Here is a 27423-nt window from a genome sequence, read left to right as displayed (position 1 = left end):
CCTGCCCAGTGTTCTGTCCACTAGACCACACTCCCTCCCATTAATTAATGAACAAAGGCATATTCAACGCCACTGAACGGCGAAGCACTTTACACTGATGGAGGGAAATGCTTTTTTTTACACAATGCCGAATTAGCTGGTGGAACTCATTCCCGCGAAACACCACTGAAGCCAAGAGCTGAGAAGGATTTTTAAAAGTATTAGATCATTATATGGAAAATGAGAACATCCACAGTTACATTAAATTATTTATTTATTATTTGTTAATGAGGGACATAAACCCTCATGCTTCAGGGTATAAACCAACCTCTGGGGGTAGGAAGGGTCTGTCCCTCCAAGCAAGTTATTCCAAAAACATCCACAGCCAGGTTATTTGTCCCTATCGCTAATGTGGTGGCCAGCAGAGACCGGATACTTGCGCTACCCTAGCCCCCTTCACAGTAACACTCTTGCCCAAACTGCACCCATGCTGCAATATATTCTGTTAGGGCCCAATCCTGAGAGATGCTGAGCACCATCTGCACATAGGATGACCAGATGTCCTGATTTTACAGGGACAGTCTTGATTTTTGGGTCTTTTTCTTATATAGGCTCCTATTACCCCCCACCCCCTGTCCCGAATTTTCACATTTGCAGTTGCCTCAACTGCCATGAACTTCATTCATCTTGCATGACTGGGCCTTTCACTACTAGCAAAGTTTGAGAACTAAAGATGATGGGCCTGCTTCTGCTCCCATTGGCCTCCGGAGTGATCCCTGCCATGTGCCCACCCATGGGCAGTCAGGAGATCTAAGCAGTCCCCTGGATATCCTCCCCGCATCAGCAGAACCCACATGGCAGGGAGAGCAGCTACTCCCTAACCCAAGCAGATAGAGTGCAGGGAGCAGGAGGAAAGTTGGCTCCAGCCCCCAGTGCACCACAGCTGACACCAAGGACAAAGTGGTCTGTGCCATCGAAAGAACTGGTACAGACTAATTCTCCCATGAGCAAGGGGGCGAAAGGGACCAGGTTGTGAGTCCCAAAGTCACAATCCTATTCTTACCTGCTCCTGGAACAGCATAGCTAAGTGCTTCCACTTACTTCGACTGCCTTGTATGATTGAAATAAAGAGTCATCGATACAGTAGATAGAGTACTACTTGTAGCTACCTAGAGATATTTAAACACAGTACTTGCTCGGTGCAAAAAAATGGCTTCTTATCCACTTAAGGGATTTCAGCCTCCAACTCTCTTTTTGTAGCGGTTCACCTTGCAGCAAGCTCAGTACCTTCAAATGGTGCCTACGAAACATTCTCAGCCCAGAAGCCGTTTTAATATTTTAAATGTTTTTCTCCAGCACTGCAGCAGCTGTACTATAAATAAAAGACATTTTTCTCTCTGTCCCTGGGCAGCTCTAAAGCACCAAATGGTAAATAGGGAGGAAAAAAGAAAAGAAAAAAGTTTTGTTCCTGACTTGGAACTTCTCCTAAATATCAAATATTAACCCCCCAAAATTCCCTCCAGGGCTATAGATTTGATGTTAGCAAAACTTCCTGTCTTGCTGAAAGGCTCTAAAACAGTCAGGGTTTAAAAATGAATTACTCCAATGAGAAAGCATGCCTGAAAAGCTCCATTTCTGCAGCTGGACTGCTCCATCTTCAATTCAGATCCAGTCCATGTTAAAATATTGACTTGTGTTCCGTAACTTGGAGCAGTTAAAAAAAATCTATTGGGCTTTATGTATTTTGCTTTCATGTGGCATTGCTGGGTGTAAGCCCAGAGTTTTGATTGTGGAAATTGTAAGGCCAATGCAAATTTATGGTCAACAGGTCTGCATTATGGCAAGCTATGGCACTAAGCACTCCTCCCAGGCTGTCCCATGTCCCCACCCCTTCTTGGAGCGATGGCAGGTTTCGGAGTTAAGATGAATGGGACAGTTCACACCTCTTGGAGCTATTGTTTCAGGCTGCCTGCAGATCCAGGCAGACATCCATTGTACTCAAATCACATTTTCAAGCTTTTATTTGCATCCACCAGGACTAGACATTTTTTTTAATGAGAGCTGAGATTCTGATCTCATCACGTGACTCCAAGAGCTGGGGTTGGATAGTACCTATGCTTTAATCCAGACCAGACAGTAGTTTTAATACCCTTTTTCAACCAGTTGGCAACTTCTGTACTAACAAGAAAATGAGGTTCCTGCTTTTTCCAACAGTGCATTTGGCTGGGTTATTTTGATTTTTGTTATGGTTGCACATGGGACTTTATTGGAGATCAAGGCTCCATTGTGTTGGGCACTGTACAGTAAGAGAGAGTCCCTGGCCCAAGTCCAAGTAAACAAGGAAGGATTATTATCTTCATTTCACACATGGGGAACTGGGGCAGAGAGAGGTTAAGTGACTTGTCCTGGGTCACACAGGAAGTCTGTGGCAGAACTGGGAGTGGAGCCCAGAATTCCTAAACCTCAGCTTAGTGCATGAACCCAAAAGTCTCCCTCCTCTCCACTTTGAGCTATAAAATGACAAAGATGAACAAAGCCTTTCCATTGCCTAAGGGCTTTATTAACTTTAACCAAAGCACTCATGTGAAGCAGGCAAGTGAGGATTATTATCAACATTGAAAGTTGGGGGAAAGTGAAGCAGAGAGGTTGATGGACTTGCCCGGGGGCACAGGGAGAGGCAGAGTCTGAGCTGGGATGCTGGAGGCCCTCACTCTGAGTCCTGTGCTTAGGCCACTAGATCATGCCTCCCTCAATCACATAATACAGTTGGCCAGATTCTCTGATGCAGTGCAGCCACTGTCTACTACACTGCCAGCACAATCCGGCCCGAGTCAGTGTAACCAGCTCCAGAAGGATCACCCTAGCATGGGTGAGCCTCTGGTGGTGCATAGCTGCCTAGAGGCTCTTTCCTCCTGAGTGTTGAGGGTTTAGCTAAAAGGGGAGGACGCAGCTCCTGATCCCCCACTGTGTTTTCTGTTCCTTGAGGGTTACTAGCAACCAGTGGCCACTCTAGCTATAGGCAAACTAGGCAGCTGCCTAGGGTGGCTGATTCCTGAGGCAGTAGATTTCTGGGTGATGTTGCAACCTGGCACACAAGGTTGCAGCACCCCTCAAAATCCCCCCCCCTTGCAACACACACACACTTTTGCAGTCCTTCCGGCACCCTTGGAGGGAGGCGGCATGCTGAAGTTTTGCCTAGGGTGGCAGATTTTCCTGAGGAGCCACTGCTAGCACTACAAAAAGAAGGATTCTGCGTGGACTCCTCCTGAAGGTCGAAACAACAGACTAGACTTCTACATAGATTCCTTCCATCAACGTGCACAGGCTGAAATTGTGGAAAAGCAGCGTCACTTGCCCCATAACCTCAGCCGTGCTGAACACAATACCATCAACAGCCTCAGGAACAACCCTGACATCATAATCAAAAAGCTGACAAAGGAGGTGCTGTCGTCATCATGAATAAGTTGGAATATGAACAAGAGGCTGCTAGGCAGCTCTCTAACTCCACATTCTACAGGCCATTATCCTCTGATCCCACTGAGGATTACCAAAAGAAACTGCACCATCTGCTCAAGAAACTCCCTGAAAAAGCAGAGGAACAGATCTGTGCAGACACATGCTAAGAGCCCCGACCAGGGGTATTCTATCTGCTACCCAAGATCCATAAACCTGGAAATCCTGGATGCCCCATCATCTCAGACATTGGCACCCTGACAGTGGGATTGTCTGGCTATGTGGACTCTCTCCTCAGGCCCTACGCTACCAGCACTCCTAGCTGTATTCAAGACACCACTGACTTCCTGAGGAAACTGCAATCCATCAGTTATCTTCCTGATAACACCATCCTGGCCACTATGGACATCGAAGCCCTCTACACCAACATTCCACATGAAGATGGACTACAAGCTCTCAAGAACAGTATCCCTGATAATGTCACAGCAAACCTGGTGGCTGACCTTTGTGACTTTGTCCTCACCCATAACTACTTCACATTTGGGGACAATGTATACCTTTAAATCAGCAGCACTGCTATGGTACCCACATGGCCCCACAGTGTGCCAATATTTTTATGGCTGACTTAGGGGACGAGAGCTAAGGAAGCGTTGTTCTAACGCCCCTACTGTACTTGTGCTACATTGATGAGATCTTCATCATCTGGACCCATGGAAAAGAAGCCCTTGAGGAACTCCACCATGATTTCAACAATTTCCATCCCACCATCAACCTAAGCCTAGACCAATCCACACAAGCGGTCCATTTCCTGGACACTACTGTGCTAATAAGCAATGGTCACATAAACACCACCCTATACCGGAAACCTACTGACCGCTATACTTATCTACATGCCTCCAGCTTCCATCCAGCACACACCACACGATCCATTGTCTACAGCCAAGCTCTAAGATACAGGCACATTTGCTCCAATCCCTCAGACAGAGACAAACACCTACAAGATCTCTATCAAGCATTCTTAAAACTACAATACCCACCTGCTGAAGTGAAAAAATAGATTGACAGAGCCAGAAGAGTACCCAGAAGTCACCTACTACAGGACAGGCCCAACAAAGAAAATAACAGAACGCCACTAGCCATCACCTTCAGCCCCCAACTAAAACCTCTCCAGCGCACCATCAAAGATCTACAGCCTATCCTGAAAAATGATCCCTCACTCTCACAGATCTTGGGAAACAGACCAGTCCTCGCTTACAGACAGCCCCCCAACCTGAAGCAAATACTCTCCAGCAGCCACACACAACACAACAAAAACACTAACCCAGGGACCTATCCTTGCAACAAAGCCCGATGCCAACTCTGTCCACATGTTGATTCAAGTGACACCATCATAGGACGTAATCACATCATCCACGCCATCAGGGGCTCGTTCACCTGCACATCTACCAATGTGATATATGCCATCATGTGCCAGCAATGCCCCTCTGGCATGTACATTGGCCAAACTGGACAGTCTCTACGCAAAAGAATAAATAGACACAAATCTGACATCAGGAATCATAACATTCAAAAACCAGTAGGAGAACACTTCAACCTCTCTGGCCACTCAGTAAAAGACTTAAGGGTGGCAATTCTGCAACAGAAAAGCTTCAAAAACAGACTCCAACAAGAAACTGCTGAGCTTGAATTAATATGCAAACTAGATACCATTAAGCTGGGTTTGAATAGAGACTGGGAGTGGCTGGGTCATTTACACATATCGAATCTATTTCCACATGTTAAGTATCCTCACACCTTCTTGTCAACTGTCTAAATGGGCCATCTTGATTATCGCTACAAAAGTTTTTTTCTCCTGTTGATAATAGCTCATCTTAATTAATTAGCCTCCTACAGTTTGTATGGCAACTTCCACTTTCTCTGTATGTGTGTATATATATATATCTTCTTACTATATGTTCCATTCAATGCATCCGATGAAGTGGGCTGTAGCCCACAAAAGCTTATGCTCTAATAAATTTGTTAGTCTCTAAGGTGCCACAAGTACTTCTGTTCTTTTTGCAAGCAGTCAGTTGCTCTAACATGTTGCAGGGGGACCGGGTAGCAATAGAATTAGGGAAGCTGTAAGCCAGCTTTGTGTACATGCAACCTGACTTGCACTGTGTGAAGTTGGGTTGTGCCTGTGGAATGGGGCCCCAAATCTGCTCAGAATGCAGAATGGCTGCGGTGGGGTGTGATATTTTCATTAGCTGCCATTTTGTTGCTTCTTTCCAGAACACAATCAAGCGATGGCTTACATTTGTGGATTCGTCTTAGGGCCCGGTCCTCCACTAGGTCCTGAACAGGCCCATTGAATTCCCGGGGGCTACCAGACGGGTAGAATTACTCATGTGCTTAAGATCGTGTAGGATTGGCCCCTAAGCAATTCTGTTTCTAAATTCCAGATCAGGCGTGAAGCATTGATCTAGTTACTTTGAAATCAGTGATGTTTTGTTGCTGTGCTGTTCAAGGTTTTTCCTCTACTGTGCCTCAATGCATTTGACAGATGCTTCATAAAAACACTAGCGTTACAGCACAAAATGTGTGTATGATGTAGAATAGCAAATATATGATAGTACTGTAGAGACGAGCACAGTATTATAGCTTAGCATAGAATAGATTTCTATGAACAATTCTCTGTAAGTCTGGTTCTTGACCATGTGGCCGGTCCATATATGGACAAAGGAGAGTGTCATCTGATACCCATAGTTTGTTTTCTGTGTAGAAATCTGTCCTTATTTAACCCTAACTACATGGCAGTATGCTTCCAGGAACTTTTTGCTTTGCGAACATAACATTTTAAAGGATTTTTTTTTAAAGTCAGTGCAGTTTCATGTTTAGAAGAGTGAGGCACCCAACATATCCTACTCTGAGTAGGGTTCTTTGATCGGTTGTGATGCTGCATGAATGGTAAATATATTCTCAGACTCAGAGTAAATATTCAATGGCATGTAACTCAGGTATAAAGGAGTAAATTTTACACAAGTTGGCCACAGACGCCTTGTCATTTCCCAGTAAATTAAAGGGTCTTCCATTGGACCTATAAATTTATCACACTAGTATTCTTCCATGACTACAGAAACAGACTGACCCTGTTTTGATAGAGTGTTCCATTCCCTACAGATAACCAGAGCTCCATGCTGTTTGTGTGTGTGCCACGGCACCTATAAATTGAGAACGAAACCTTTTTTGCTGCTGCTCTCAGTGTTAGTCTTTCTGTTTTACTGACTGGTAGTTTTTTTTCCAGACCCTTGATCAGATCCTCTGCCAGAAAAAAAAAAGACTTCCCATGTGCTCTCCCAGCTACTCACAGGCTTAGAAACCATATCCCTATGCCAGAAGCACTGCCGTTCCCAAACCAAGCTTCTTTCTCCCATAAAGAAGTACACAATGGGTTACTCAGCGTTGTGCAAGATGCCTAACTGCTGTTACAAGATTCTCTGTTTTAATACCTACTCTCAGCTATGCTGGTGTAAGGCTGAAGTAATTCCACTGAAATCACTAGTGTTACTCTGGCTTTACCTCAGTGTCACTGAGTCCTGAATTTGGCTCTCAGTTGTATGTAATTTTGCTTAGGGCTACACTAGATCTTGTTATATCCTTCCCCTCCTTACAACACTGTGAAGGGCAGATTCCCAACGTGCCAGCAAAGGGTCTCGTGGCAGCAGAAGCAGGGAGGGGTGGAATTTGGGGTGTTTTCTGTGGATGGTGCACTCCCCGCACTGAAAAGAGCTCAGTCGGTAATCCCTGAGTGCCAGTGTACAAGGGGCAGGTGGGGGTGGGACACAGCTGAAGTAGGGCCAGTGGATCTGCTGCTATACAGAACCTCCTGTCATATGCTGCACTGTGGTGGGAACATTTAACAGGCCATGGAGGCTACTTCACAGGTTGGGCAGCAGTTGCGTCCAGGGGACAGTTCTGCTATTGCTCTATAGCCCGGAGGTGAGGATTCCTTCTTTCCAGTGCCCTTCCCTATGGATCTGCCCAGCTCCCCAGGGGTGTTGTCATCTGGAGAAGGTTTACGTCCGCAGGACATTCCCCACCCAACACAGAGCATTACAAATATCACCGAGGCAGACATGTTAATATAAAAACAGCTGCACAGTTGCCATATTCACACAATTACCATGGATTAGATTGTGATAAAACACCATTTTTTTAGTTTGTTTTTGGCAGATTTGCCAAAGTGGGTTAAGTAACCGCAAATCTTGTAGGATAACGAGGCCTTGTATTTTAACATTCCGCTTTTTCTACAGGAAGTTAGCAAACTTCAGGTCTGATTTTTGTGAGCATCCATGTGCCTCTGTGTGTGTGTGTGTGTGTGTGTGTGTGTAGTACAGTTAGGAGCATGGGATCCTGCTGCAAAAACTGATGGCATAGTGTAGTAACAAATGGTGCAAACCGTTTCTCCAGGCCAGGACCTCAGTTGGTGTAAATAGGTGAAGATCCACTGCAGTCCGTTTACACCAACTGAATATCTGCTCCTGAATATTAAACATACCCGTCACATTTCTGGTAAAACTGCTGAATGCCAGCTCTTTGTCCTCTTACCTGCAGGGATTTTTAATATCTGGTTAGGTGCTGTTTGCTGCTAGATTCTTGGGATGGGGGGTGGAAGGGCACAATGTGTTCTGTCCCCAGAGAACAAAAGCCCAAGCAGACACTATGTTATTATAAATTTACATCATTAACAACATTTTCCATTCCAATGGTTCATACACGATGATTTACTTTCCGCCTTGCTTTGGTTCTCATTAGCAACAATAATAACAAATTATAAAACTATACGCGTATATAGTGTGTTCCATTTAAACATATGAATAATAATAAATTAAATCTGACACCCTTTAGAGGCAGAGAAGCATTTTAAAGACAGACATGGAGGCCCAGGTCCACAAAGGTATTTAGGCTTCTAACGTCCAGTGAAATCAGTTGAAGTTAGGATGCTAAATACCTTTGTGGATCTGGGCTAGAGAGTTTAAGTGACTTCCCCATGGTCACACAGCCAATCAGTGGCAAACCCGGCATAACCTGCTGGTCAGTCTATATTAGACATCCCCCTCTGTAGCTGATGCACAGAGGATGTGTGTTCATTACAGCGTTGGGCTATTTAGCTCAAGTTGTAGATCTTCGCATTTTCAGTTTCTGGGGCCCTTGGTTCTGTCTCTAATGTTGGCCAAGAGGGCTGCTGTCACACCAGGAAGTGAATACAATCCTCTGATTTAACTACTGGGCAATACGGCCTCAAGAAATAGGCTGAATAATTGTAATGACCAACACAAGCCCTGATCCTGCAAACACTCAAGTATGTGAGTATTACTTACCTGAGTAGTCCTACTGATTATGGGACTACTCACATGCATGTTTCCAGGATTATGAGCTTATATAGTAGAATATAGTCCTGGGCTCTACTTCTGTGATCTTTGTATCATACTGCATTTCACCTGATTAAACACTCCAGCTGCCTCAGGGCCAGGTATGGTGTTTGTATAGCACAGGTGCTACGCATCTGATTGGCCAGACAAGCTGTAGACCTTGTTCTGATCTCATTTTTACAAGTGCATCTCAGAGTCACTCCAGTGAAGCAATCGGAGCACTGCTATGGTTTGGGGGGTGCGGCACATTCTATGTAACTGTGCAAGAAATGCTCTTTATTCTGCAAAATTCAAACCCAGGCAACGATCTACCCTGATTATCTCTATCCTGTGTCTAGACCTCTGTCCTGAAGTCATCCCATTGGGCTTTGAGAGAGATAATGTGGGATATCCTGTTCCACGTGTGCTGAAGGAGATAGGCACCAGTGAAGCCTTGGATCCTACCACCCCCAAAGTTGGAAAAGATTGAACCTGACCGTTGCTAGTGCCCCCTTTCTATAATAGACTGATCTAAAACCCCGGGCAGCTCAGACGAGTTTGAGGCTTGGCCCATCCCTAGAACCTGTATACTCTTGGCTTGATGCTGGATCAAGACTAGGGACAGGCAACCCCATTTGATAAAATAAGATAATTTACCTTAATTCAAAGTTTAATTAACTTTTTGTCATTTTGGTTAGTTGGTTGTCTTTTCATTTTTTTACATCTTCACCTCCTGGACCTGAAAAAGGACTAAAATCTCTGCAGAGCTCTCACCATTTCTAACCATGTATCTGACAACTCAAGACATGCTGTTCTCACAAATTTTCTAGCCCTTTTTCTACACCTTAACGAGTTCAGCTAACCTTCCAAATTTGTGGATGCTTCTTTAGGATGAGGCTTAAAACCAAAATCCACTCCTGACCCCTTTTGGTCATTAAAGGACAAGGGTCCCCCTCCCACAATATCTTAGCTAGGTTCCCACTCATGTAATTACATTCCACCAACCTAAATACCAATTGATGTTATTATTACATACATAAATTACCGGAGAACAGCAGAACTCTGCATTCAAAATAATCTCTGCTCCACAGGCATTGAACCCTTGCAGACTGTGCAAACTAGAGCTGCAAATTCTGAAAAACTGCTTTTCATGAACACTGGTCCAAATTTTTAAATGCATTTGCTTTGGCTGTGTTCATGCCTCTTTTGTGTTTGCTTTTCACAGATGTTCTGGGATGGGATTTTAAATGAACCTAAGCAACTAACTGGCTTTCAATGAGACTTGGACTCTTGAAAATTCTGCCTCTAGCAAGTAAGTATTCCTAGTGCAAATACTCACGAAAGGAGAATAATTTCAAGTAGCCAAAGGATTTGAGGAAATCCCAATCTGCTCACCGCCCATCTACAAACAAACTAAAAAATCCACATTCATTGAATAATTTTTTGGTTATAAATTGTTTGTCGAGCACTAGTCCAAAGAGACCTATTAGATCATAACACATAGGTGTGCCCTAGCGCATGGGGTTCTCAACCTTAGGGTCATGACCAGGTCTGGCAGGATCATGACCACCCTCATTTTTTATGGCTAAATGGGAGGAGGTGCCAAAAATAATGAACAAAGGTCCTGAAACTTTTTCCCTTGTAATATGGGGTCACTGAAGGGCAAGTTTGAGAATCGGTGGTCTAGTGCTATCTCAGGACTTGTGTACCCGACGCCGCGGTCTGGACTACGGGGGTGTGAATTGTAGTGCTCTAATTGCCCCATGTTGGCCCTGCAGGTGTGAACTAAAAGCTACCTAGTATGCCAACATGTATACCAACACAGTCCTGTTGAAACAGGACTACATAAACGCGAATTAGGAACCTGTGAGTTTGCACCAGCAGGGTCTACTTGGAGCAGTTAGAATACAACATATTAGCATGCTCGAGAGTTCACATCCCCATAGTCCGGACTACAGTGCCGTGTTGACAAGTCCTAAATCATCTCCATAGTAATTCACATCACCACAGTTATTCTTTACTTCCTGTCCTAAACCACTGTGAAGTATTGCTGTGCCGTGTTAAGCAATTGCTCAATTCAACCCAGAAGTGGCTGGACTTCGCTGTCTGGAAAATTATTGCTATATAACAGCGCAGAGTTTGTACAGAGCCCAGACCTACAAGACTTTAATACATGCAACTCCTACTTAAACCAATAAAAAAGAGGGCTTGCTGGATTAGACCTTAATTTAATGAAGCTACATCTTGGGTAGACAGACTCGCGCTAGCTCTGCTCAAATGAACGCGCTAAAAATGGCAGGGTGGACACTGCAGCCTGGGCTAGCTTCCTGACTCCACAGGTCCGAGCTCAGGTGGCTCATCGGAGCTGCTGCCGGTGCCACAACATCCACATTGCTATCTTTAGCCTGTTAGCTCAAGGAGAGCTACTGTGAGTCTGTCTGCCTTGGCTGGGAGGCACGTGCCCAGCTTCAGAGTTCTTCCATCAGGTCAATATGATTGTTGTTGCCAGTAAAGCACATAAATTCAGCAGCTGCTGAGATCTTGACTAGCAAAGGGTATGTTGTCCAGTGAGACGGGCATGGGGCTAAAAGCAAGGAATTCCTTAGTTCTAATCCTATAGCTTCTCCACAGACACTTTATCTGACTTTTGGGCAAGTCATTTCAGCTTGGATTTCCTAAGGGAGTTGGCTCCTTTGAAAATTCCAGACGTGATCTTTCTTTTTCCTAGTTTCTTCATGTGTAAATGAAGGTTAGTAATATGTCCCTACCTATTTCACAGGGGTAATGTGACTTTGACTGGAAACTCTTTGGGGCACAGTCAGTCGTTTTGATATATGTGTGTACAGCACCTGGGACCCTGATCTTTGACTGGGGCCTCCAAATGCTATCAAAATATAACTGTTATAATAAATAGTAATCATATAATGTTCATACCACACTTTGAACACGCAAAGCACTATCTACATTCTGTGTTATTCTGCAGCTTATAGTTAATAATGAAGTACTGAAGATGGCACAATGTTAATCCATTCTGGTGGTGAAGATTTTAACAGGAGCACAAAATGGCATCTCTGGAATTTAGTGTCAAAATGCAAAGTAAAAGGTAACAGTAAATAACCATGAGCTGCTACAGTTCCCGTGCGAAAAATAGAAAAGGAACCATTCAAACTTTTTTTTATGGCATTGCCACTGGCACCAAGATGTGACCAGAGATAGACCCACAATTAAGCCCATATTCACAGGAATCTTGGATCCAAAGGGGGGAAATGTTTAACCACTCTCTCTAGGCTTGGGTTGCTTAAAAAGAAAAGTGACTTTTTATTTCAGTATCTGAACCCTTTAGGAAAAGGGCGCACATGAATACGAAAAAAAAAATGTATCAAGCGAGACTGCCCTTTCAAAATCAAGTATATGCTCCAATTTGTATGCAGAAACATTGACATCTAGTGGTCAGTTAGTTTACTCACAGGTCTGAATATCCCCTGCACCAAGCCTCATTCCAGTTTCAAGTCAGAGAAGGCAGAATGGGATCAGGAATATTGAATATAAAACAGGTTAAACAACCATAAAACCAAACAAAAACATCATGTTCATTTCTTGCCTAGATGAAAGCTTTTCCCAAGTCTTTCCAAGCCTCTCCTGTAAGAGCTTCTGGAAATCATCTATTCTGCTGAACTTTCCATCTTCAGTGTTGACACAGCTACTCTGAGTTCACCTTCATAGCCCTTGTTCATACTACGTTTAACTGTGTTTAACTGTATTATACCCCGTTATGTCTATAAGTTCCATGGAGAGGGGATCCTGTTCTTTGTCGAGCACATCATGGCTTCTTAAAAATCATTTAGATAGCTTTTTGCACCCCTCTGTGTTGGTGTCTTCATAGCAGCCAGCAGTCTGCAGCTATGCCTCACACATGCCCTCCCTTCCTTTGTTAGCCATGATCTTTGCTACTGCTGAGCAAGCTTCCGAAGGGTCAGAAGTCAGATATGATTTGGGTATGTTCGGTTCTTAGGCCAGATCCTCAGCTGGGTCCACTGACTTCAGTGGAGCTACGCCAATTTACACCAGCTGGGGACCTAGCTTCTTAAATCTGCAGAAGTAGGTTGGAAATCTTGAGAAGTGATTATCTATCATCTAGGTTCCTTGACTGAGTTCATCTTCACGGCATTTAAGTGTCTTACACAAATGATCAAAGTATCTAAAGATACTGCTGTGGCCCAGTCTGGATTCCTCACCACTTCCCTTTAGGCCATCATAGTTAATTCTCTCTTCTTCCTTCTGTTTTCTCTCCCCTTATTCTACCTGCCCAGATTTCCTGTAAGGTTTCTGGTACTCTGTACCTCTCATCAGGCCAGGAACACCTCCAGAAGAGCACCCCATATCTTTCAGTTCAGTGTCCAGTCCCAGTCAGGACCAAGAATTGCAGATGCATGTGACAGGGAGCTTGGTTTAATAAAGTATTTGGAACTTTGGAACTCCAGGAAGGTTACATAGGGTTTGATTTGCATTTCGGTGTCAGTGTGGGTTGATTCATCTTTATCCTGTTGTCTCATCCTCAGTGTGAACGAAGTTAATGAAAAGAACAGGAGTACTTGTGGCACCTTAGAGACTAACAAATTTATTTGAGCATAAGCTTTCGTGGGCTACAGCACACTTCATCGGATGCATAGAATGGAACATATAGTAAGAAGATATTTATACATACAGAGAACATGAAAAGGTGGAAGTACCCATACCAACTGTCAGAGGCTAATTAATTAAGAGGAGCTATTATCAGCAGGGGAAAAAAAACTTTTGAAGTGATAATCAAGATGGACAGTTGACAAGAAGGTGTGAGGATACTTAACATGGGGAAATAGATTCAATTAGTGTAATGACCGAGCCATTCCCAGTCTCTGTTCAGTGTTATCTAGTTAATGGTATCTAGTTTGCATATTAATTCAAGTTCAGCAGCTTCTCATTGGAGTCTGTTTTTGAAGTTTTCTGTTGCAAAATTGCTACCTTTAAGTCTGTCACTGAGTGATTAGAGAGGTTGAAGTGTTCTCCTACTGGTTTTTGAATGTTATGATTCCTGATGTCAGATTTGTGTCCGTTTATTCTTTTGTGTAGAGACTGTCTGGTTTGGCCAATGTACATGGCAGAGGAGCACTGCTGGCACATGATGGCATATATCTATCTGCGGGATTGGAGCACTTGATTGTCACTTCAAAAGTTTTTTTTCCCCTGTTGATAATAGCTCATCTTAAATAATTAGCTTTGTTTTTATAAAGATTAAATTATTTGTGTGGTACTTACATAAGCCGATCCCTCAAACCCAGGGAAATCTGAATCGGCTTCTGATTAAACAGGGATCTATATTAAGGTCCTGTTCAGCCCACAGCACTGTGATACAATGATACAAATTCAAATGCCCTACTGACCTTTAATGATGACATTCTGCACTTAACAGGTCTGTTAATTATTTTATCTTTCATGAGTAAAATGTTAACACATCATGATATATTATATCACATACACCATTCTGATTGGTGATATAAAATATAATGAGGACCAATAAGATGATAATAAAATAATAATTTGTGATTATATTTACACAATACTGATGGATAATACTGGTCATATAAGACCAATTTCTTTATACCAGTGTAAATTTGGGGTAATTCCAATGACTTCAGTGGATTTGCACTGGTGTAAATGAGAGCCAGTATAATGATAGGCCTGTGTAATGATATATAGAACAAGGTTTCCATTGAGACTTATATTACTATCTTCTTGTTTTAAGCACCTCTTTAAGTATGCAGTAAAGGACAAATACAGCTGTGCCTTCTTAGGTTGGGAGGTTTCCCTTGCATTGGAAGTGGTGAGGATTTGGGGGACAGAGAAGGGGGTGCATGAAGAGGCACAAGACATGTTCCTGCAAGGGGTCTTTAGACAACACCACACAATGAGTTTTTAGAAGCAGTATGGGGGTGTATGTGTGTTTAGAGCCAGAGGAATGCAACAGAGATGGCGTGCTATGGCCAAAGAGACTGGAATAGCAAACACCTCCAGTGCTACTCTCTGGCCTTAGGTGTAAGGATTCCTCCCTCCCATATCAGCCTAAGGCCCACCTGAAAGACTGAGGCTGGCTGCTGGGGAATGGATTTTCTCCTAATTAAATGGCCTCTCACATATCACAGTGTAGCTGTAAGACATAGAATAGTAATATTCTTATCTCTCACATTGTTTTAGCAGATGTCCTGTGTTCACCAGCTTATTTTTCAGTAACCTCAAGAAACCCTGTGACAAGGTATAAAGTATGCCAGCAGGTAAGGGACTGCTGGGTCCACATGGCTGGGCAGGGCTATAAAAGGAAAGGGGAAGCTGATGCAAAGGAAGCTCCCACAGGTTTAGTCTGTGTCCTCTCTCTTCCTAGCGGGCTGAGGCTGGAAAGGCCTCAGGTGGTTATTGCCCAGTAGTCTGAGTTGAGCCCTAAGGAAGGTATGTGAAGTGACCAGTAGTTGGAACTTTTATTTCTCCTCCAGCCAGTGAGTCTGCGCGCTGGCTTACAGACCCCTTTCCTTGCTTCGGCGAGAGATCACTAGACGCCACCAGGAGGTTTCTCACAGCAGTGGAGCCTCCCATTTGATTTCCCAACCATCCAATAACACTGCCTGACTTTTTCAACATTAGGGAATGAAATTGGTGTGATCAGCATTCAGGATCTGAGGGTATGACGTGAGGAGAAAGGCACAGCACAAGCAGATTCACAATCAGCTTCTCCCTGAAAAGCAGCACAAATGCCTGTAGGGGAACAAACAGATGAGTGCCCCTGGTGAAGCACTTCCAGGTGGAAACAGCTCCTAGTTGATCCAGCTTACGCCTAAAAGCCTGGTCACCAAGGATGCTCCACAATAGCGGGTGTTCACATATTCCTTATATATGTTCATGTGCCCAAGGGAAGGCGGTACATACTGTCAGTTCGGCAATAGTAAAGTAGCCTTACCTACTTTAAAGTATCTTTAGTGTCAGAACTTCCCAAGCATCTAACGGCTCTGTCCTTTCCTTCCCTCTTTGAATTACCAAATTCTGCCCTCAGTTCCACTTGTGAAATCCTACTGAAAAATCTATGTGGCTGCATGTATGTAACTGAGGCCCCAAATGTATTATTTTTGTCTAGAAACTTCACTGAATAGTGGCATTGTCCCCAGCCAAAGACATATACCCAGTCTATACATTTCCTCTGTCATGCTTTGCCCCAATGAATAACATGCACAGTTCACATGTAAATATTGAGCCACGCCTGACTGATTTTATCAACACACATCGTCTGATTTCAGTGTAACAAAATCAAATGTCAGTGGATTTGATTTGAGCTTTTATTACAACATAATAGGTGAAATAACTTGCGAGGCAACTAACATAAAAGGTTAATGCTGCATAAATGTTATGCTTCACTACAATATTATTAAACCTGTAGAAATTCTATTATCCAAAACCCCAAAGGGTGGCAGCCTTATCATGTTTTTATTTTCCATCCGTATTCATTCCTTTCTCGTAAAGCCTCCTCCTGCTTCAATATATACCAAGATAGTGCCCAAAATAAACATGTTCTAAGACAAGTTGGTGATTTATTCTGCCCCATTCCTAAAATCTTGGGAGAAGCCCTAGATTCATGCATATAAACCATTAGCTTACCTATGGGTTGAAAATTTATGGTGATCTACATGAGTCAATGAAATTGTTTTAAACATGTATGATTATGAAAGAAAGCCTTGCTACATACTAAGAATGCTCAATATTCCAAAGACATTCAGCTCGATAGCTAGTATATAGCAGATGCTGGATGAACCTCATCCTGTTTAACATAATCATAGACCGTTTCCTCTTAAATGCACCTGGGGAGATCTGGAAAAGGAGTGGGGAAATATTGTTAAAACACAGAAAGATATGTTGACAATATTAAGAACTTACACAGTGCTTCACATCTTCTAAGCGATGTACAAACAGTAATCTTCACAATAACCCATACTGGGAACAAGGGTAAAATTGGGCCAGCTGCTACATTTTTTGGATGCTGCCATCTTATGTCCCAGAAGCTAAGCTTCTGGGGGGGGGGGGTTATTTGTTTTTTTTTTAAAGGGCCAGATCTTCTGCTTTTGTAAGCTGGTGTTTTTCCACTGAAGGTCCAGATTTTCAAAGGTATTTAGGCACCTACAAATGCATATGTCCAGCAGCCTAGTGAGATTTTACGGGTTCGGTGGCTAACTCCCACTGAACTCAGCAAGAGTCAGGCACTTTTGAAAATCCCTCTTGGTGCTTTTTGAGGCACCAAAATACCTTTGAAAATCTGATCCTAAGTCTATGTCTACACTGCAGCCTATGTCGGCATAACTTATGGCAAAGAGTCCTGTGGCACCTTATAGTCTAACAGACGTATTGGAGCATAAGCTTTCGTGGGTGAATACCCACTTTGTCGGATGCATGTAGTGGAAATTTCCAGAGGCAGGTATAAATATGCAAGCAAGAATCAGGCTAGGGATAATGAGATTGGTTCAATCAGGGAGGATGAGGCCCTCTTCTAGCAATTGAGGTGTGAACACCAAGGGAGGAGAAACCTGTAGGAGAACACTTCAACCTCCCTGGACACACAATAGCAGATTTAAAGGTAGCCATCCTGCAGCAAAAAAACTTCAGGACCAGACTTCAAAGAGAAACTGCTGAGCTTCAGTTCATTTGCAAATTTGACACCATCAGCTCAGGATTAAACAAAGACTGTGAATGGCTAGCCAACTACAAAAGCAGTTTCTCCTCCCTTGGTGTTCACACCTCAACTACTAGAAGAGGGCCTCATCCTCCCTCGTTATCCCTAGCCTGATTCTGGCTTGCATATTTATACCTGCCTCTGGAAATTTCCACTACATGCATCTGCCGAAGTGGGTATTCACCCACGAAAGCTTATGCTCCAATATGCCTGTTAGTCTATAAGGTGCCGCAGGACTCTTTGCCACTTTTACAGATCCAGACTAACATGGCTACCCCTCTGATACTTGGCATAACTTATGTCACTGATGGGTGTGAATAAACCACCCCCCTGGGCAGGGCCGGCTCTACCGTTTTTGCCGCCCCAAGCAGTGAAAAAAACTGTCGCCGCTGAATTGCCACCGCAGCCGGCGGAACGGAGAAGCTGTTGCCGAGTTGCCCCCGGCACGGCGGAAACACTGCCGCCTCTTTCTGACTGCCGCCCCGAGCACCTGCTTGGGACACTGGTGCCGGGAGCCAGCCCTGCCCCTGGGCAACATAAGTTCCACCGACATAAGCGCTCATGTTCACAGCGTTATGTCAGTGGGAGAGCACAACTGCTATGAAACGATGGTAGCTGAGACGCCACAGAACAAGCCCAACTCTTTGCAGGGTCAGGCATATGAAGCAGAATCTCAGATACCACCGCGTGATTGTTGTTAAATGCCGCCTTTTTAATGATGACCACTGTGAGTTTCATACTGCCACAATCCAGGTGCCTAGTACTGTACAAATAATCACAAGGTATAAACAGATGAGCAGGACAAGGAGTTCAGGGAGATCGGGAGCTGTATTAATGAGTGCTGCTAGGCAGTCACCACCTTACTCCCAGGTAGTAGGGGATTATGTAGTCTAGTACTTTATTAGCATGATACGAATCATGCATAAACTCCTGTTCCCTCAGACATGCCTACTGTCCGCCTGTCCCTTCTCCTTTTTGTATCCTGTGCATTTGTAAGGAAGAGAGCAGGTGCAAAGAGAACATGAGACTGACTATAGCTCAGTATAGAGTTCAGAGTAGCAGCCATGTTAGTCTGTATTCGCAAAAAGCAAAGGAGTACTTGTGGCACCTTAGAGACTAACAAATTTATTTGAGCAGAAGCTTTCGTGAGCTACAGCTCACTTCATCACTACAGCATTCAGAGAATGGATATTCCTGTTTTTGTGTCTTTTTGTAACTTAAGGTTTTGCCTAGAGGGATTCTCTATGTTTTGAATCTGATTACCCTGTAAGGTATTTACCATCCTGATTTTACAGAGGTGATTCTTTTACTTTTTCTTCTATTAAAATTCTTCTTTTAAGAACCTGATTGCTTTTTCATTGTTCTTAAGATCCAAAGGTTTGGGTCTGTGTTCACCTATGCAAATTGGTGAGGATTTTTATCAAGCCTTCCCCAGGAAAGGGGGTGTAGGGTTTGGGGAGGATTTTGGGAGGAAAGACGTTTCCAAGTGGGCTCTTTCCCGGTTATATATCTGTTAGACACTTGGTGGTGGCAGCAATAAAGTACAAGGGCAAAAGGCAAAGTAGTTTGTACCTTGGGGAAGTTTTAACCTAAGCTGGTAAAAATAAGCTTAGGGGGTTTTCATGCAGGTCCCCACATCTGTACCCTAGAGTTCAGAGTGGGGAAGGAACCTTGACATGCATAGAGTTGTACGACTAGTGAATAACCTTATTTACACTCATGTCTTGCCTCCACTAACACTTGCTGCAGAATGCTGCTCTCTGCACCAAGATCTGTATGATCAGGGCCTTTGTGTGAACTGAGGTACGTACAATTCTGTGCTATAAGGCAGCAGAGCAGTTGTGGTGTCCAGAAGATTTTAAGAGTATGCTCAATTATTTCAGCTTTAACTTGCACCCTGGATATTAACCATTGAATAATTTACCAAGGCTTGTGGAGGATTCTCCATCACTGACAATTTTTTAATCAAGATAGGATGTTTTTCTAAATGATTTGCTCTAAACATTATTCTGGGAAAGTTCTCTGGCCTGTGCTATAAAGGAGGTCAGACCAGATGATCACAGTGGTCCCTTCTGGTCTGAGAATCTATGAAAAAATAACATTCTGTGCCAAATTCTCTGCAGGTGTGAACTGGTATAACTCCATTGACTTCACTATACATCAGCAGAGAATTCGGACGTTTATTCTGAAGGAACTATGATGCTTCACAAAGGAGAACACATACCAATAACTGTTGAAAAAACAAACCCTTTAGACTGGATGAACTAAATTCCTGTTGCAATGCGGGTAGCAGTGTGGATTTAACCAATGTTCAAGGAACTGTTCTTCTGATCTCTGCTCCAAGCGCTGGAGGTAAACCATGTGTTCCTGTTTAGAGGAAAGAAAACAGCATTAAACTTATGTATTCACTCAATTCTGGTGTAAACCCATTGAATTCAGTGGAATTTCACCCCTTACAAATCTCACCATTGTTACTGAATTCCATCAATAGTCAGGCTAGTAGGGGTGTTTGCTACATTATGGACCAAGTTTTTAAGGCAGACATTTGCATTAGTGCTAAGAGATAAATTTTCATGGACACTAATTTTTTTTAATACACACAATAAAGCTTCTGCTGGCCAAGGGGGTGGACATGGATTTTTGCAGGAACATCTACAGCAGTCTTCGTTGAAAATTGAGCTCTACTAGTTTAAAACCATGGAATGATTCTGGGTCACTGAGCAGTTCTAAAGGGGATTCTGGTAAGTACCAGTCATTCACTGATCTTCCTTACGAGACAGATAAAATTCTATGTTTTTTCCATGTAAGTAAATAGAATGTGTGTGGTATGACACTCCCCCAGCCATTTAAAAGGGTTCTAGTTCACGGGTGTAAACAGCTTTCCTGCACACATCTCTCTGTTTTCATTGTACGTTTGAACATTACCAGCATACCAACATATATCATGCTGAACTTTTACATTGCACGTTCTTTACCATCACCTACTGTAACTCCATCTGGATATGGATCACCTAGCTAACAGAGAAACGCCAGCCCATCTTTAGTGTCACTTCTTCCCCATCCCGTGTGATTTTTGAGGTCTGATATCTCACAAACCATTAGGGCTAGAAAGAATTGCCATATATCCCAGCTTTTCAGTAGTGTACTACTACTTATGGTGGTCAATGAGATGTCATTCTTTGGGGTGGTCACTAGTCCCTTGGATGTGTTCAGTATCCCTTCCCCTCCAAAAACACCCAAGGTCAATTATATGTGGTGCTTTCACAGAGTTATCTGATTCTGTTTCTTCCTCAGTTTTATGCTTATAAACTTTATTTCACTCTGAAATCCCAATTTGTTTTCTGAATGACCTTACAACATATGTATATAAATAAATGTACAGTAGCAATGAATTGCTTACTTCCTTATTTGACAAAAGCACCATCTGTTATGTCATCAATAATTAGCACAGATCTATAGTGCTTCTTAGACTGTGATCCCTCAGCCAGCCGGCTGGCCTTCTCTAGAGAGGTATGTGCTCCAAATCATTGTTTGACTCAAAGTACTTGGCATGTCCCTTTAAGCATATTATGATATGGGTCACTTATCAGTTCTGGTGGTGTCAGTCCTCTGCTTGAACTGAACATTACACCTTAAACCTAGGGCACTAGATTCAGGATGCAAGAGAGATGAGGTAACCATCAGAATATACTGGCCGAGATTTTTAAAGCTGCCTATGGGGTTTTCCTACTCCAGTAGGTATCCAAATCCCTTATGCAGCATGGAAAACTCAGCCAATGTCATTATAAGTGGAGAAAGTAGGACCACAGAAGTAAAAAAATAATTCAGGTCTGGTCCAGCATCCTTGAAGTTAATAGGAGTTTTGTCATTGACCTCAATGAGCACAGGCCCTAAATAAGTAAAGGCAGAGGGGAAATGAGTCACATGGCAATAGTCACAGGCACTACCAAAGTCCATTTCAGAAATAGGGGGCTTTTAAAACTACCTTTGGAATTTACTTGCAACTGTCTTGAGAAAAAAATATTAGCCAGCGATATCTGTGGTACTTTCTGCCAAAGTGGGGACTTCCTCAATCTGCTGATCCACTAAAGAACTAATCTATTTATCCCACTCCCATTCCTGTGGTATCTGATCTCCAAGGGCCCAATACATCTCCTGCTGAAGTTAATTAGAAGCCTCCCAGTTGACTTTATTGGGAACAGGAGCAGACTCCCTCATTTTCAGTAGTTCCCCAAAATAAAATCAAGCTATGCCCAGTGCATTTTCAGCATTCAGAAATGAAAACCCACAGCAGTCATTAGATCTCTCCAAAGGCAGGCAGCCGAGAAATGGGTTACTTTCTCAGCTGAATGTACTACTCCACAGCCACGTCTTCAATCGATCTGATGTGAGATAAAAAAGCAGTGTCTTGCCAGTGGAGTAGCCACTAGTTTCTGTTATGAAATTTTAAATAAAATGTGTTTGAAAAAAATAGGTTTTGCACAAAATGAAATGTGTGATAGTTCCACACCTAAAGCCAGTCTACACTGGCTACAGTCATTGCGTTAGAACCTGCTTTGTAACCAGGGATTCTTAAACTTCATTGCACCGTGACCCCCTTCTCACAACAAAAATTAATGCATGACCCCAGGAGGGAGGACCAAAGCCTGAGCCCGCCTGAGCCCCACTGCCCCAGGGATGGGGGGGGCATAGCCAAAGTCCAAGGGCTTCAGCCCCGGCTTGGGGTCCTGTAGCCTGAGCCCTGCCAGCCAGGGCTGAAGGCTTGGCCATTGACTCTGGGTTGGGGGGCTTGGTCTTTGGCTTCAGTCCTGGGCAGTAGGGCTCGGGCTTTGGCCCCGGGCCCCAGCAAGTCTAATGCCAGCCCTGGTGACCCCATTAAAACAGGGTCGCAACTCACTTTGGGGTCCTAATCCACAGTTTGAGAACCAAATCCAATGCTTTTTCCCCGTAGCAGCAGACAACACCTCAGGTCCTCTGTTTCCCCATTCCTCAATTGTCCCAACAGTTCCATGCAGGGTGGTAAAATATTTGCCTCGCTTTAATACTAACTCATATGTTCTTGGAGTGGTGAGGAGGGAATACAGAGACACCTGTCGTTAACTGCTATTTTTTTTTGGTTAGTTGTGGTGGTGGTGAGGGGAAAGGGCTCGTGTAAAGAAAAGAAAAAAAACTGCTGACAGGTTGAACGATAGCTGTCATTTAAACTAGGCACATTAAACGCCTCTCCTTAGGAAATGTAGTTATAATGGAAATGGCCAATAAACCTTCCCTTTAGCACCCTAAGTAAAATGCACTAATGAAATCAGTTATCTCATCAAATCCTGGCTGCTTTGGGAGTCAGACGAAGTACAGATCTTTTCCTAAGAGTCTATATTAAAAGTAAAATCCTTCCTATTTAATTTGCACTAGTTTTGATCGTCCATGAACATTTAAACTGGATGTATTTTCTCATTAGCACACATGCTCTGCAAAGGGATGGTTGATTAATTGCTCTTCAAAGCTTAGCACAACTAAAAGGACTTTAGAGAGACAAGGTGGGTGAGGTTAATAGCGTTTATTGGACCAACTTCTGTTGGTGAGAGAGACGAGCTATTGAGTTTACACAGAGCTCTTCTTCAGCCCCGACTGAGCATGAACTGGCTTAATACATGTACCATTTACTTAAAATAAATTAATAGAGGTAGTTTAGCAAGTGTGTTCATCCCAGTGTAAATTTCATCCTGGTACACAGGACCACTTAAATTCTGTGGTCAGACTGTGCAAGAGGCTGCTGGAGAAACCCAAGGGAACCTCTGCACTTCTTATGTGCATAGAAGGGAAAATCTCCATTCTCAACATAGGCTGGTATGGAAAACTGATGAGAAAATGGGTTTTTGTCTTCTGGAAAATTTAAATTTTTCCTCAAAAACCAAAGATGGGGGGAGGTGAATGAAAAGTTGCCGTTTTCTGTGGACAAGATGGTTTTGTCTAAAAGCCAATGTTTCATTAACAGAAAAAGCTTCAACAGACAAATTTCAACCAGCCCTAATGATGTGGAAAGTGGCACTGGGGAGCGGGCAAGGCCAGACCAGCAGTGAACAGAGATCCACCGCTGTGTGGCTCCTATAACCTTAAGACCCACCCCTGCAAGTGACGACAAGAGACTGCGGTCATTGTTTTAACTCATTACTGGGACTTGCTGTGAAGGCTGTGTGAATTTCACCTGCCTGGATCACAAGTTTTATGTAATATGCTGTTGTGCAGGAATTTATCCAATCCATTTTTTCTGATCTACCCTCTTCTATTTAATAGCCATCATGGTGTGGCTATGTATCATTTTAGGTGGAACCTGGGTTCCTGCTAATGTCTTGTAGCTGAATGAGGCTGTTTGACCGTAGTTTGAAACCAGTATAATCCTGGATGTTGAGGTCAGCTGTGGAGCCCCTGGCTAGTGTTTTTTGCTGCATTTTGGCATGTGGGGTACGGCTCCCATTGTCTCAGGTCAGTGGGGCCCTCTGATGTTGGAAGAGTCATTGTGTCAGGGTTGATGTGATGATGCCAACGTGGTAGACAAAGAGGAGAGTATGTAAGTGGGCAGAGTTGTAAATTCAGCTATCCCTGACTGCCAGATGGGTTATTCCTGGCTAGTATGCACTAACCAGGGGAGAGAGGGAACTACCAGCCTTCCCCAACCACATGCTCTGTACACACTGGGCTCAGGTCTGCAAGGTGCTGAGCGCCCTCAACTCCTGCTGACATGAGGTGTACTCAGCATCTTGTCAGATTGAGCCCATTATGCTCATCGTATATGCATGGTCTATTGTTCACTTTCTGGCTTCTGTGGCTTTTAGCCTCTTTACAACCATATAATTTTAACACCATTTATTGACTTTGGAGAGAAATGTGCAGTAATTTTTAAATGCTGTAAGTAGCTTTTGAGACGTCTGGGGCTATATCACACACCCTGTCAAAAGTAAGTAAAACGGAAGGCTCCTCTCTGTCTTTTTTTTTCTTTGTATTTTTAATGTGCTTAATAAGCAAATAATAGCAAATACTATATGAAAAAAACTGAACGTTACTTTACTCTAACAATTAAAGAAGTGTATACTCTCCTAATGTATAACCCTATCCCTAGCGCTTGTAGAAAAAATGTATGGATGCAGCTAAATGGATTTTAAAGTCAGTTCTGAGCTACCTAAATCTCCACACTGCCCACTGACACCTGCATCCCTCTGCCAACTTTCAGTGCAAAACGTAAAGCAAACGACCTTTTGTACTGCAGAGTTTAATTTTTCAGAAATAACATGATGAACTAAACATTTGTACAGACGAGAAGCTATCTTTTGGCCAATAATTGATTCTACGCTTTAGAATGATGACAGATGTAGATTATAGATAAGTCCCATACTTTGCAGGAATGCGCAGTCCCAAGATATATTCATAATTCAGAGAATGCTATCCAACAGTAGTTTAAAGAGTGCAAAGGGGTTTACAAAATATTTCATTCCATTGTTTAAAAGAGTGGAGTTTGCAACCAGATAAACTGATTGAGTAGAATCCTAGCTATGCAAATACAACATTAAGCACAAAATACAATGAACTGTTTTAGTTATTCATTTTTAAAGTAAAAATTAAAAATCACCCTCATTGGCTCATCAGGGAAACCTGCTTTTCTTGGTCTATCTTCACGACGGGTTCTCAGAATCTGTTTAGCTTCTTTTTCAGTCAAAGTTGGTGAAGTATCTAAAAGGGGAGGGAGGAAGAAATAAAGTATGAAATTAACATGAAGTTAATATTTTATCTTTAGGGTCCATGGTGAAATGTTTTCAGGTCTGATTTTTGTCAATACACAAAGTGTTCTTTCATTACAGCCCCTTCCCAGGGGATATTGCATTCCAGAAGAGATGAGTGGAATTTTAAACCATTTTTATAATATACTCGTGTTTTTTATAAGCTAGTGCTACTAACAATATGCAAAACCTACTCAGAACACCATATTATTACAGTTCCTGCCCAAAATTAGAAAAATATAACTGCACCATCTACCTATTTAATATTTTTATTAATGCTGACAGTTTTTTGTTAAATGCATTTCTATGATGCACTATTTTTAGGGCTATTTTTCAAACCAAAGCTAACTAGTCTGACTTTTGTTGAAATAAGTCTTAAGACAAAGAAATTGCATTAATGGTGAAATAGTCAAGGACATCAAACATGTAGATTTATAAATGAAAACATCTTTTTTTTAATCAATAAATGACTCCAGGGTTGTGATACAGAGATAAAAATGCCTAGTATAGTACTATGATTGTTAAAAATAAAATTACTGGAAGGCTGCAGTATAACACGATATTTAATGTTATTATACTGTAACTGGTAAAAAAAAAGCAAATATTAAGATATTTAAATACAAGATTAAAACACTAATATTATTATCATATGCACTCCAGCTCTATGAACATTAGCCAGTTTGTTTTATATGAACTCCTACCTGTAAAAATGGTCAGGATGACCAAAATGAAAAGAAACACAAGTAACTTCTTCATTTTGATTCTGCTTTCTCTCAGCCTGTTCCAAAATGAATAACACTGACTGAGGTATTAGTCTACTTGAAGCAGCTACGTCAGTCACAGATGTTTGTTTATGCTTTGACTAATTTGGCCTACAGTATGATTTTGACTTTGAAGACATCTGGGTCTAAGTTTTGAATATGGCTATTGTCAGCTTAAACATTCTCTGTTCCTGACCCAAAAAAAAATAGAAAAGCTTACTATTCCCCTGGGGGTTTCAAAGGTATACTGGATATTTTAACTTTGTGGAGATAAAACACATTGCATCACATTCAGCATGGCAAGGTATGGTTTTAATAGCGTGATTCAAGAGAAATAATAATTAAAAAAAAAAACACCAAGACTCCTGAGCCTTAATTTGGCAGGCAGCCATTGAGGGGCCCATGTGTCAAAAGGTGCTGCATATATGACCATGAAAGCTTATGCTCTAATAAATTTGTTAGTCTCTAAGGTGCCACAAGTACTCCTGTTCTTTTTGAGGATACAAACTAACACAGCTTCTACTCTGAAACCTTATTCAAGCACAAAGTTACATCTTAATACATTGGTTTAACTTTTGCAAAGCCGAACTACCATAGCTAAAGTATGGAGAGTTTATCAAATGGACAGAATCGTGGAAATTAATATTCATTGAATTCTACTGTTTGCAGGGAAAGTCAGTAATGGACAAGATTGTAAATATCCTTGCTAGTGAATATAAAGTGATGGGAAGAGGACATGTCTGGCAGATGTATAGAGAACAATCAGATTTCTAAAAGAATTAGCTTACAGGTTTCTGCCTTTTTAAAAACTGAACTTTTGTACTTCCCCTGAAGTGCAGGGTGGCAGACATTCTGCACCATCCCCACAACACACAGTAGTTTTTAGGATTCGAAATAACTTTTCCCTTTGAAACTCCAGTGGGTGGAATGTAGTCAGAAAGCAACAACTCAGTTTAGAACTCAGGTAGGACTGCAATGATTAGCACCCATTCCAGAGGGAAGAGTACCACCAACTGAATCACCACCACCTTGCTTCCAGCAGCACCTGGATTTCACTTGGAGATCTCCCAACCAGGCCTGACGCTTCTTAGCTTATAAAATCTGACTAGCGTGGTGCAGCTGCCACTGTAAAGACTGACCCCACTCAAAATAGCCCGTGAAGAGAAGCAGTGAAATCTAGTGAACTAAGCATAGAGCTAGTAGCAAGGAACTCCTGGGGCAGCTGCTGACTGAGGATCCGGCTCTGAAGGTAGGAGCGCAGAAGTAAGGGTGGTAATACCATACCGTGCCATCCTTACCTCTGCACTGCTGCTGGCGGCAGCTCTGCG

General features: G+C 42.7%; 1 protein-coding gene across 1 annotated transcript; it reads right to left on the bottom strand.

The window, feature by feature from the left end:
- Positions 1 to 16354: 16354 nt before the first annotated feature.
- C14H17orf67 (chromosome 14 C17orf67 homolog) lies at positions 16355 to 26090 on the bottom strand. Its single transcript, XM_074971605.1, has 4 exons — positions 26036 to 26090; positions 25187 to 25287; positions 19813 to 19932; positions 16355 to 16709 (listed from the first exon to the last, which is right to left on the bottom strand). Exons 1-3 carry the CDS (start codon positions 26088 to 26090, stop codon positions 19816 to 19818), a joined length of 273 nt encoding a protein of 90 aa, XP_074827706.1. The 3' UTR covers positions 16355 to 16709; positions 19813 to 19815.
- Between the last annotated feature and the right edge of the window lie 1333 nt (positions 26091 to 27423).

The sequence above is a fragment of the Natator depressus genome, chromosome 14 (genome assembly GCF_965152275.1).
Source record: "Natator depressus isolate rNatDep1 chromosome 14, rNatDep2.hap1, whole genome shotgun sequence".
In the NCBI taxonomy this organism is placed as follows: Eukaryota; Metazoa; Chordata; order Testudines; family Cheloniidae; genus Natator; species Natator depressus.
Note: the sequence above shows the minus strand (reverse complement) of the source record. Positions and strands in the feature narration are given on the sequence as shown.

Coding starts and splice junctions, on each gene's coding strand:
- C14H17orf67 (XM_074971605.1), bottom strand. CDS start 26,090: ATGAAGAAGTTACTTGTGTTTCTTTTCATTTTGGTCATCCTGACCATT. Junction 25,288..26,035: donor CATCCTGACCATTTTTACAG/GTAGGAGTTCAT, acceptor CTCCCCTTTTAG/ATACTTCACCAACTTTGACT. Junction 19,933..25,186: donor TCCCTGATGAGCCAATGAGG/GTGATTTTTAAT, acceptor TCCTCTAAACAG/GAACACATGGTTTACCTCCA.